General features: G+C 40.5%; 1 protein-coding gene across 13 annotated transcripts in view; it reads right to left on the bottom strand.

Annotated features, from left to right (window-relative positions):
- LOC147303781 (sodium bicarbonate cotransporter 3-like) overlaps positions 1-12,938 on the bottom strand; it is a 64,588-nt gene that overhangs the window by 46,096 nt on the left and 5,554 nt on the right. The window contains exon 1 of one of the 13 annotated variants that reach the window (XM_086279169.1): positions 2,390-2,644. The exons of the other annotated variants lie outside the window; for them this stretch is intronic. Within the exon in view, the coding sequence (XP_086135295.1) occupies positions 2,390-2,425 (36 nt within the window). The 5' untranslated portion in view covers positions 2,426-2,644. Of the gene's footprint in view, positions 1-2,389; positions 2,645-12,938 lie in introns of those variants that run through there. 13 annotated transcript variants of the gene reach the window in all.

Genomic DNA, 12,938 nt, shown 5'->3' with positions numbered 1-12,938 from the left:
AGCTTATAGATGGCAATGTATACTGCCGATTTGTCTCAAAACACCATAGCACAAATATTAAATATAAATAAATATATTCTGATTGGGATAATAAAATTAGAGATGCATAAAATTGAGACAGATGGCTGCTTAAAAAAAGTGGGCTCCATGATACAGTATGCCAATGAGGCACAACATTATGACCCTGTCTGCCTAACAGGTTTTTAATAGTGTAAGTATTTAACTTGATATATCTCTAACACTAGTGATGTTATTTTGGCCAGTACCTCCTGTATTTATACACTGATATTGTGCATATGCATATATATATATATATATATGCATATATATATATATATATATATATATATATATATATATATATATATATATATATATATATATATATATATATATATATATATATTATTTATTTATTTATTTATTTATGTTTTTTTTTTAAAAATAAGAAAAAAAAGTCCTGAATTTCCATTTGCCCCCCAAATGTTTTGATGAAAACTAATGTAACCATAGACCACTACCTAATACATTGTTCTCTTTTCTCTTTGCGAGAGTAGAGATAAGGGAGGATAAGGGACCCTCTAGTGGTCTTTTCAGTGAGTGCACGCATGAAGTCCGATCACAAAGTTCAGTGACCATTGAAAAAAAAGAATGCACGATTTACATTTGGCCAGTATCTACTTCAAGGTCACCTCCTTGTTCACTTCTTGGCTCCTTCCAGTGGTGCTGCCATCTTCAGACATCTCCTTTAAAGTCCCATTCTGATTACTCTCACTTATACATCTGCTATGTGTACTGGATCCTGTGTGCTATGTAAAAATCACAACCATTCAACTAACTTAAACACAAAGCAAGACTGCAAGTTGACAAAAAGTCATATCGGTCATGTGACGGGTGAAGATTGCGTTGGCAGCCAAAAATTGCCACCTTTTCAATGCACAATGAAGAGTGACATGGGCCACAGTACAAGTAGTTTGAAATGAATGACCTCTAGAATTATACAATGATCATCTTACCATGAGGGGAAAAATTCATAGCAACCCGAAAAATAGTAAGAAATAGACGCTTTCGTACTTTAACACTGTGGACCTGTCTACCTAAAACTGCTATTTGGGTGGTAGTTAGAGACCCAGCTCTCATCACAAGGTTCACAAAGAAACAACCGGAGAATCTTGTGAAGTGGCAGTCATTTCAGAAATGTTTACATGAAGAGTTTTATACAGTAGGAACAAATATGACTGATTAACTGTAAGACTTGGTGGTTTTGCACAGCGCCAAGACATCAACAGCAAATCCTTAGATCCATTTAGTTACATGATGGCAGCTCCATAGATCTCTGTTGCTTGTACTTGGCATGTTCCTCAGTGAACCACTATCTGCAGGCAACTCCAATCTTGATTAGGATCATCTCAAACTTTCTTATTTCAAAGATTATTTGACTTGGTCACTGGAGATTAAAAATTTGCTTTTTAAACCTTAAAAAGGTCTTGTTTTCACATCCCAATTTGTCAATGTTCGCTGAATATGAATATTTAAAAGGATATTCCATACCTTAACAGCCATTAATGTTTATTAATAGACACCTAATATTTCCTAACACCTCTAGTTAAATCATGTTATTTGAAGACCTGGATGGATAGTAAATTTAAAAACCATCAGCTTTTATGGATGGAACAAACACCCCCATTTATGCAGAGCCTGCAAACACAGACACATTAAAAATAAATAAATAAATAAAAATTAATGTAAATATAGTCTCTCTGTATCATAAATGCTTTCCTCCCTCTGTGCATCCAACCAAGTTTAACGACCCCCTTTTTACTAATTGCTCAGAGTATCATTTTTTGCCATATATGCTTTTATCCAGATTGCGGAAAACCAGCATTTCAATTAATTTCCCTTCAGTCAATAAACATTATCTCTATTGACAGCATGCTCCTTGTTTGGATCCTGCTACCTCCTCCTTTCCCTGACAGTACTTTTCCTCTCTCCTCTCTTGCTTCCTATTCTCCTTGTCCCGCTCCTTAAAGCAGCCATGACTGTCTGTCTTTCTCTCATTCGTGCTGCTTGAGGCCATTAAAACAGTAGGAAGGAAATAATTCCATTTCAAGAGGCATATCTCATGAGATAACAGCCGCTTGCCCCCTCAAACACCTTATCCCTGTCATCCTCACACCTCTGCCTTTCTCATTCTGGTCAAATGTACGGACCACCTGCCCCATTCATTTGCACAGACCACAACACCGCTGCACCGCAGAAGAACACAACCAGAAAAACCAACATCAATACAAACACACAGCATAAATGCAGCAAATTCAGAGCTGCTGGATCAAGAGCATACGGTGACAGTAAGGAACACAAACACAAATACACACAGGATCAGACGTACCGTGAGCACATGTTCCCCTTCGTTCTGTTCATCCATTTAGACTAAAACATCCACAAAGCAAAGGCACCAGGGATGTTCACCAGTTCCTTCTGTCTGGCGTTATCTATGCTATAGAAGGAGCTACGCGCGGCGGTGTCGCACTCGTCTGTTCCCTCTTCCTCGGCTCATCTCTTTATACAGAGGGAGGAAGGGAGAGAGGGAGCGAGCTGCTTCAGAACACACAGTGCTCTGCTCTACCCTGTCAGCCCGCTCTTTGCACAGCAGCCAATCCCACCATGCCTCTATGAATATTTTATTTGCCCAGCCAAGAGCTTAAAAACACACTCACACACCATCACACAGAGGACACATACACACAGTTCGAGGACATACAAATGCTCACCCGCTGAGGTATTCAGGTCACAAATTAGGAGACACCACCAACACAGATAAATAGAAACAAGCACACGTGTGGGCTCGGCATTCCTCACTGGGTGCAACGGACTGAAAAAGGGCAAACTGCTGTGTATTCAAATCATCGAGATTCCAAATGCCTTTGACATTCAAAATCCTTATCATAGCTTCAAGGTTGGTCATGTTTTTCAACAACCTGTAATTTAGCAAGGAACTGTGACCCATTTGTTCCTTGTATATAACAAACGTGCTTATGATCAGGGCAAAAGACCATAATTCTGAAACCTGAGCAGCAATAAAAGGGTCTATTTTTTAATTCAAGGAAGCCCCCAGGATCCCTATCCACACCAGAGATACCCTATTAAAAGTTTAAACTAGACTAACCAGAAAACCATAATGGCAAAGTGAAGCCAAACTTAAAATTAAATTATGTATCATAAAAAGGGATTTAAAGTACACATGAAAGCAAATAGAAAGAGTGACATCTAATGGCTGAACCTACACTGAGTTGATGTTAAGGGAAATGAGAACATGAGATTTTGCAAAATTGAACTCACAGCAACATCCAGCAGTGTCACGCAGCATAATCGTTTTTAGGAGAGGCATAAGCTTAAAATCTTTCAACAAGTAACATATATTCTTATATTAGAGTTGCCATAATTATTTAACTGTTTGGTACCTGCGAAAGACAAAAAGAAAAACACCCACCAGTTCCCAGTTCTTGAGGAAATATAAACAGCACATTTATGACATTTAGGTCTCCTGTTCAATTTATTTTTAAGGTAAACACCTAATTAGCCAATTATATAGCAGCAGGTCAATGCATTTAAGAATATAGGCATGAAGATGTGGTCTAGATGTAGAGCATCAGAACGGGGAAGAAAGGTCATTTAAGTGACTTTGAACGTGGCATGATTGTTGGTGACATTCTGAGCTGAGCATTTTCAGAAGCTGCTAATCTGCTGGGATCTTCCTTCACAACCATTTCTAAAGGTTAACAGGTAGTGATCGTAGAAAAGAAAATATCCAGTGAGCGAGCTGACAATTATTTGTTCATGGCAGAGGTCAGACAAGAGTGGCCAGGTTGCTTTGAGGTGATAGGAAGACAAAGTAACTCAAATAACCACTCACTCATTACAACCAAGGTGTGCAGAATAGCATTTCTGTTAAAACTTGAGGCAGATGGGAAGAAGGCAGCAGAAGACCACACAACAACTAAGAACAGGAAACTGAGGCTTCACAGTTCAGATGGGCTTACAAAAGCTTAACAATAGAAGATGTGAAAAACTTACTGACATCTAGATGGCAGGTCAACAGATCAGGCTGCTGCTGTTAGTGTAATGGCCTGGTTATATTTTCTTGGCACATTTTGAGCCCCTTAAAAGGTGGTCAGTTAGTAGTAAACACAACAGCCTACCTGAGCATTTTAGTTAACTATGTCCATTCCTTTTTTGCCACAGTGTACCCATCGTCCGATTGCTGCTTCCAGGAGGATAACTCACCATGTCACAAATCAAACGATCTTAAACTTATTTCTTGAACATAATGAGTTCACTGTACTCAAATGGCCTCCACAGTCATGAGATCTCAATCCAAGAGAGCACAGAAGAGGTGTAACAGGAGATTCAAATCATGGAAATTCTCTGAGGAATCTGTGTTTTCAGCATCTGATTGAATCTGTGCCACAAAGAATTAAAGGTGTACCTAATAAATTCTCCAGCTGTATTTGTCATTTCTGTGTCACATGTTAAATGTTGAACATTTCTGCCTGTCATGGCATTGCTTTCTACGCCCATGTCAGCTTTACAACTGTTAGGAGCTGACTGGTCACTCTATTAATCACTTATCTCACTGAATTAAGAAAAAATAGCTTCTTACTCTTTTCAAGTGTGAGAACATGTTTTTGTTTTGTTTTTTTCAATTCTATTCAAATGCATAAAATTATCATATAAAACAGTTACTTTCCTTGCTAGAAAGTTCAAGAAAAATGTCGAGGAGACATTCAAGACAGCCTGCCCAACTTTCATTTTTGTGTTCCTGTTCACCCTAGATTAGATTGCCAGCCAACAGTAAATGGAGTGGTGCCTATATACTGCTTTTCTCCTGGAACTGGGGACTAAAATCACTTTTTACTACAAGCCTCATTTACCCAGTAACATACAGTTTTCAGTGCTTAAAATGCTGTTTTTTTGTGTCAGTTTAAAAACACAAAATGTGAAAGAATTTGATTTTCTACTACAGATAAATGCAAAAGGCATCAATTAATTCCTATGCTAATCAAGACTACAAAGTCTAAGCATACTGCTTACTAAAAGAGAAAAGTAAATAAAAAAAAATCAAATCCCCACACTGACTAAATCAAAGGAATATTTGGGACTGTTTTTCTTGGAAATCTTCAGGTTTACTATCCATTAAAATTATTCATTTTCCTGTCGGTTTGTTATGGAATCACCTAATTTCTTTAAGCTTTTCTATGATTTCTGCTTCTAAGAAAGAAAGAACCTCTGAGACACAGCATTTACTCAACCCAGGGTAGTGCTGGATCAGGAAGCTTAGCTGGATCAAGCTGATCTAAGAGCCAATTTTAGACCAGTCTACCACTCAAGACCAGTGGAACAAGTCTTTGTGATCCTGACCCAAGCAGGCAATTCTTTTTTTCTTTCATTCTTCATTCTATCCTTCCTTTCTTTCTCAAATCCTTCTAACTATAACAGGATGGCAAACAGGGTGCTTGGTCTGAAACATTATTTAGGTGGACTGTACAAGTAAAATCTACATGAATGCCACGACCCAAGGTTTCCAAGCAGAACACTGCATTACAATAGATCTAACAGGTGATCATTATTAATAACTTCATCTATCAGTAGTTTTGAAGTTGATCAGTGCAGTCAATAAACAAAAACAGAAATCGGGGTGGTAATAATAGCACATTTGGATTTATTAGGCCCAATATTCAAAATGGACGAGATACAAAAAAGGGAAACCCCAATGGTCTAAGTTTAGTTTGTAGACAATTTGTGGTTGATGTTTTTGTGTTGTTGTTTTTTTTCCTCAATAAATATGTTTATACACTTCAAGACATTTAAACTATCCATCCATCCATCCATTCGCTTCCGCTTATCCTTTTTCAGGGTCGCGGGGGGCGCTGGAGCCTATCCCAGCTGTCATAGGGCGAGAGGCGGGGTACACCCTGGACAGGTCGCCAGTCTGTCGCAGGGCCAACATACAGGGACAGACAACCATTCGCACTCACTTTCATTCGCACATTCACACCTAGTGACAATTTGGGTTAACCAATTAACCTATCCCCACTAAGTGCATGTCTTTGGACGGTGGGAGGAAGCCGGAGTACCCGGAGGGAACCCACGCAAACACGGGGAGAACATGCAAACTCCACACAGAAAGACCCCAGCCTGATGTTGGAATTGAACTCAGGACCTTCTTGGTTTTTCTGGTTGTGTTCTTCTGCGGTGCAGCGGTGTTGTGGTCTGTGCAACAGTGCTAACCACCGTGCCACCGTGCTGCCATACATTTAAACTATTGGTATAGTATTTATAGCTCTGCTATGATACAAAGGACTTACAGCAAGAGATCCTCTGTTTAAATCCACCAGCTGTGTAGAGTTTGTGTTCCTGTGTAGAGTTTGCATGCTCTCTACAGGTATTCTGGCTTCTTCTCACAGTCCAAAACCATGCATGAGTTATTTTAATTTGGCAGCCCTAAATAGGCCATAGGTGTGAATAGGGCTGCCACAAACTATTATTTTGATAGTCGACTAATCACCGATTATTTTTGAGATTAGTCGACTAATCAGATCACGCATCCATTGGACGTAAAACGTACAGCTTATTGCACCAGCACGCATCTGCCCTTATATAACTATCATTAGCTTACAGCTTGAAGTGTTTAAGGTATGTGCTAATTAAAAATAAAGACAAGTTTGGGGCGACCATGGCTCAGGGGGTTGGGAAGCGTATCTGTAACCGGAAGGTGCCGGTTCGATCCCCGGGCTCTCTGTCCTGGTCGTTGTGTCCTTAGGCAAGACTCTTTACCCTACTGGTGATGGCCAGAGGGGCCGTTGGCGCAATATGGCAGCCTCGCTTCTGTCAGTCTGCCCCAGGGCAGCTGTGGCTACAACCGTAGCTTGCCTCCACCAGTGTGTGAATGTGAGAGTGAATGAATAGTGGCATTGTAAAGCACTTTGAGTGCCTTGAAAAGCGCTATATAAATCCAATCCATTATTATTATTAAGTTGATAGTTTATTAAATTTTAATGACATTTGCAGATTGTTTCGGTGGAGTTTAATAAACTCTGCTCCTTGCTATCTAAAATATAACAGGACACCGGAGTATATTCTCGAACATCTCACACTTCTGAAAATCAGTTGTCTGCTTGACGTTTATTCAGCTGTGTAAAAACTATAACTTTATTTCTCAGCCAAACCGATTTACTCAGGAACAAATGAAATACTAAAAAAAGCCAAACAATAACATTTTTAAGTTATCTAAGTGACTTATATTACATGTTTAACCTGAGTAGTGAAAGACAGCGGTGGGTTTGAAAACAATTAGCCGGGAGTCTGGTGTTCTCGGGCTCTAGTGAGCCTTGCCCCCGGCTAGCTATCAAGCTGGTGAGTAACAGACGTCTCCAAAAACGTCGGAGCGCTTTTGAAAATATGTGGTGTCTTGATAAACTGAGCAGATATTTGAGGTTTACACAGCTACATTCTCGCCTGAAAATAGGTTAAACTTTATTTTGTGACCCAGAAAGAATAATAAGAGTAATATTAAAACTAACTAGCTGTCGCCATTGTTGACAAGTACGCTGCACCGCGCTATGAATTCTGGGACACAGCTTCTTCTTCTTCGGGATTTAACGGCAGCTGGCATCCTTGTACATGCAGTGCTGCCATCTCCTGTTTCAGTCCATTATTACACTCTTAAATCCTACTACTTATTCCTGCAGCTTTTGGGATCTTACAAAGCTTCAAACGATGCGTCGACTATTAAATTAGTCGTCAACGATTTTAATAGTCGACGTAATCGTGTCTAGACGACTAATCATGGCAGCCCTAGGTGTGAATGTGAGTGTGAATGATTATCTATCCTGAGATATCCTCCCTGTGATAGACTAACTGGCAACCTGTCCTTTAGGGCTGGGCCATATCATACCGTTCATGGTAATACCGGTATAATGTTGGGCAACGATAAGAAAATTAAATATTGCGATAGAATATGGGTAAAACGCGCATGCGCAGTGCCTTTGTTTTCATATGCACATGGCGGAAAAAGGCATGGTGGCGACGAAGAATGAGAAGGGCGAAAGCGGATCATTGAATGAAACAGATGAACCGAATTGGTTTGTAAAAATGCTGCAAGTTCAGTGGTTTGGAACTGGTTTAGCTTTCGTCTGTCAGATACACAACAAAGCACTATTTTTGGTAGAGCATGCTAGTGGGCCGTCATTATTACCATGTTAATGAATTAATACGGCACACTTAACTCATTCACTGCCAGCCATTGGCAGTGAATGAGTTAAACCCATTGACTCATTCACTGCCATTGACGGCTATAGACATCAATGGCAGTGAATGAGTTAAAATCAATCCTTTGATTTTTCTGAAAATCGACAGTGCCCTTTATAATCCCGTGTGCCTTATGTATGAATTCTGGTTGTGTTTACTGACCTCGAAACGATTTTATGTCGTACACGGCACTCGAAAATCTGTCAAATGTTTTAGTACGACTTTACTAAGCTACGAACCCACACCGCTTGATGGATTGTCGGAGCATTACGGCTACCGTAGGCAGGAGCCTCACGGAGTGATACGTACTGTGCTTCAACATAATATTACTGTATTGTGTGTGTATAACCTCTTTTTAAGTTTTGTGGATATTATACATGGTTATGCTGAGGATATGTCGGCCAATTTCCATTGGAAATGCCTTTTGGTTAAACTGTCAGCGAGGAATTTGCATTTGCACTGTTAAATTTTTATATAACTTTAATGGAAAAAACAGCTGCTTGTTTAAGTGAAAATACATTGATGGTGTTTTTTGCACTAATAAAGTTGTGGAGTTGTAAAGTATTTTGTCTAGTGTCAATTATATCGTCAGTTATATCGTTATCGCAAATTTTCAAATGTATATCGTGATAAATATTTTTGGTCACATCGCCCTGCTCTACTGTCCAGGGTGTACCACATCTTTCACCCAATGACAGGTGAAATAGACTCAAGGCTATATACTCATGATAAAGATCAAACATGCAAAATATAGCCAATCATAAAATTATTCTGCCATAAAAATAAAAACATTCTCTAGCACTGAGGCTGGTCAATTAAACATGAAGTAAAACCCATGCAAAGGCCTCCCTATAAATACCACAAACACTGCCTGAGAAGAAACTAGCTTATCAGCAGAATATATTACGACACCAACTGTCTGCCATCTAAAATCCAGTTTTGTGATCCCTTCCCAGACGCCTTAACGCCCACTCACATCCTGGGCCTTTTGACCTTAGTAAATCACATGATAGGGTGAGGCTAGGTTTCACAATGGGTGTAAATGACCCAGATTATTTGTTTATTTGATATTTTTTAAACAGTTAAATCCCTGAACGAATTATACCTTATAATATAGATTAGACTCTTATTTTGAAATTCGGAACGGGCAACTTCCGGGAAGGAAGATCGTACCGCAACTGCTTGCCGCAGAAAGGATTAATGAGAAGGTTATCGTTTTCCATCCATCTTAAAATTAGCATCTAGCTGGAAGGCGAACAGGTATGTTTGTGTGTTGTACTTGTTGTTTACATTTCGGACAATTTGTAAATGTATTACTTGATTGTTAATAAGTTTATGAGCGATCTAGCAGGCTGATGCTAGCACCTCCTGTGCCTTTTCTGTGAATTGATTAGCATAACAGAAACGTGGTTATATCAAGTGAATGTTTATTTCTTTTATGTTATGATTACAGCTCTTACGATGTGTCTATGGCAATTTGTGAATAAATGGGTTGGAATACCCCACCATGGTCCATCCGTAATGATCATTGAGTGCATCGTCTGAATAAAGTCCGGCTGGAATGCTACAGTAAGAGCTGATCCCCCGCATCATCCTGCTGCCATCCTGCACCACGGAACCACGAGGACGAGTCACGGAGCTGTGTTGCTATTCGTCTGGGATTGACAAGACATTTCACGGAGCAACTCAGTGCCATTCTATGGGTCTTCTAGACAGAGACTTTATAATCATCATGCAGCTGGCTTAATGGTTTGATGTGACGGTCAGAAAAGGTATGGAACATTTCATTCTAATCGACAAGGAAAGGACATTCATTCTCATCAGTGGTGGTTAAAGGGAGAGAGAAGGTCGTCAACTACTGTGGACATCTGCTGCATTAAGACACAACGGACATGAAGTAATAACAAGTGAAGTAATTTTGTTTATTGGTATTTACCACCACTACTGTATATTTATCATTCTTTCTACTGACCCAAAAGGGGGTGAAAGAGGGGCATTTAGTTCAATTTGTAACTGTACAATAGTAATGGTGTATTGATCTGTGTTTAGCATAAGAGGTTTACTTTACCACATCAGTTTGCAACAGCTAGCAGGTTGCATTTATGATTTTATACATTTCTTCTCAATGTTGTGTTGGTTATCCGCTTCTATTTCAACTTGGTTTAAAGTGCAAAGATTCTCCTCCCTTCTGTTAATGCAGCCTTTAAGTTATAGTAACCACAAGCAGCTCATTAACTAAAGCCTGCAAATTAGATAAGTAAATAACATAAACATTAAGGAAATGGAGACTCCCTCCTCACAAACAGAACTAGAGCATCAGATAGTCGACCTGCAGAATAAAATCAAAGGGCTTAAGGCGTCTCTTGAAGACACATCAGAAACTACGGAAATAGAAATTTTGGAGAAGGAAATTCAACGCAGAGAAGAAACGTTGAACAACTTACAAGGTGAGCTTAAGGAAGGCCTCCGACGTTCCACTCGAACAAAAATCCCAACTCCAAAGGCGCTCGAAATGCAACAGGAGGAAGCAAGAAAAAGGGAAAGAAAGTTCATCTCAACGTACGAAAGATGGAAGATTCGAGCCCGAGAGTCAAGAGAGCAGCTCAAGTCAGACATTAGTAAAGGCGAGCTGGCATCTTTGATGGATTCTTTGGAGAAAGAGAAAGAAACTGTGTTAAACACTTACCTTGAAATACGAAGTCACATTACACCTTCTCCAGAATTAAGACGTCACGTTGACAGTTGTGAGGCAGTTACAGCCGAAATTATGAAAGTTACCTACGAGAGAATGTCAGATCTCGATGGTGATTATGATGCAGAACAAGTACATTGCCGTCTCAGGGAGCTGCTTAAGAACAGCTACGCACGCTCCATCTATGGATCCACTGCATCTAGAGTGACAAAGTCAATCCGTAGTCACAAAGGCACTACTCTAACACTCAAACAGGCGGATGCAGCAGCAGAGCTAGCTGCTAAGGAAGTCGAATTTGAAGGGTTGCTGGAAGAAGAGAGACAAATGGAGAAGATAGAGGAACAGCACAGAAAAATGGAAGTAGAAAAGCGCAGACTTGAACGCCTTCAAGCAGAAAGGAATCTGAGGGCTGCTCGGGCCAAACTGCAAGTCTACAGCCAGGTAGCCTCGCAGGAAGGCAGTCCCCATTCCTCTAATAGTTCAGTGGGAAATCATCATGTTCCCCCTGCTATCAACCCTCCAACTCCCACCGTCACAGCATCGCCACCCGACCTAAACGTGTCATCCCTTGCCCAAGCCCTACAAGACAGTATGGCTCTAAATAGACTTCCAGTTCCAGAGCCGTCTGTATTTAGTGGGAACCCCATTCAGTTCATTGAGTGGAAAACTTCATTCATGTCACTTATTGACAAAAAGGCCATCTCCCCAGCAGACAAACTTTATTACTTGAGGAAGTATGTAGGCGGCCCACCTCGTAAAACATTAGAAGGAACTTTCTATAGGAATGACAGCGACGCTTATAAGGATGCGTGGAACAAACTGGATAACAGATATGGCCAAACCTTTATTATACAGAAAGCCTTCAGAGATAAGCTCACAGATTGGCCAAAGATCCAACCAAGAGATGCAGAAGGATTAAGAGACTTCTCAGATTTCTTAAACGCTTGCCAAGATGCAATGACACATGTGAAGAGCCTCGAAATACTGAACGACTGTGAAGAGAATAAGAAGCTAATCCTTAAACTACCAGAGTGGATAGCATCTCACTGGAACAGGAAGGTTACTGAAGCCTTAAAGGGCAATAAGGAATTCCCCAGTTTTAAGGACTTCGCCGCATTTATGGCGACAGAGGCAGAGATTGCTTGTAATCCAATCACCTCAGCTTATGCCCTCCGCAGCTCTGAGTCGAGCACTGCAAAACAAGGCAGCAGAGACCCTAAGAGGAACAAGGCAAGCGTTCTAAACACACAGACTGAGGCTGACACCGAGAGGCTCAAGCCAGTTAAAGGAAAGGAAAGGTCTCCTTGTGCCTTCTGTCAAAATAATCAACACAGACTACATGGATGTCCCAAGTTTATTGCTAAAACTCTGGAGGAGCGTCGAGATTTTGTCAGAGAACATAAGCTCTGCTATGGCTGCACCAAACCTGGACATAGTGCAAAAGACTGTCGACATCGACACTCATGCAACACGTGCAAGGGTAAACATCCCACTTGTTTACACGATGACAACTATTTAAAGAAGGAAAGAGTTCTGCCACAGGAAACCACTATCCTGAGCAATGCCGGCCAAACGGAGGCTGCTGCAACTTCAATGTCAGTGATTACTGGACAGCCAACTAACACATCAATGATTGTGCCTGTGTGGGTGTCAAAAAAGGATACAGGAACTGAGAAACTGGTTTACGCCTTGCTGGACACGCAAAGCGACACGACGTTTGTTGACCAGGAACTGAGTGATGTATTAAAGGCAGATTCCTGTCCAGTTAAGCTGAAGTTAACTACGATGATTGGACGCGACGTGATCATAAAGAGCCAAAGAGTCTCAGGGCTTTGTGTTCGGGGTTATCGCTCTTCCCTCCTCATCGACCTTCCTCCTGCTTATACCAAGGATTGCATACCAGTAAACAGAGCCCATATCCCAACATGCGAGACAGCTA

The sequence above is a fragment of the Aulonocara sp. 'chitande type north' Nkhata Bay genome, linkage group LG22 (assembly GCF_057382095.1).
Source record: "Aulonocara sp. 'chitande type north' Nkhata Bay isolate Kocher_YH1m ecotype deep benthic linkage group LG22, A_spYH_male_GT1.1, whole genome shotgun sequence".
NCBI lineage: Eukaryota > Metazoa > Chordata > Actinopteri > Cichliformes > Cichlidae > Aulonocara > Aulonocara sp. 'chitande type north' Nkhata Bay.
The sequence above is the reverse complement of the archived record's forward strand: the minus strand, read 5'-3'. Positions and strand labels throughout refer to the sequence as shown.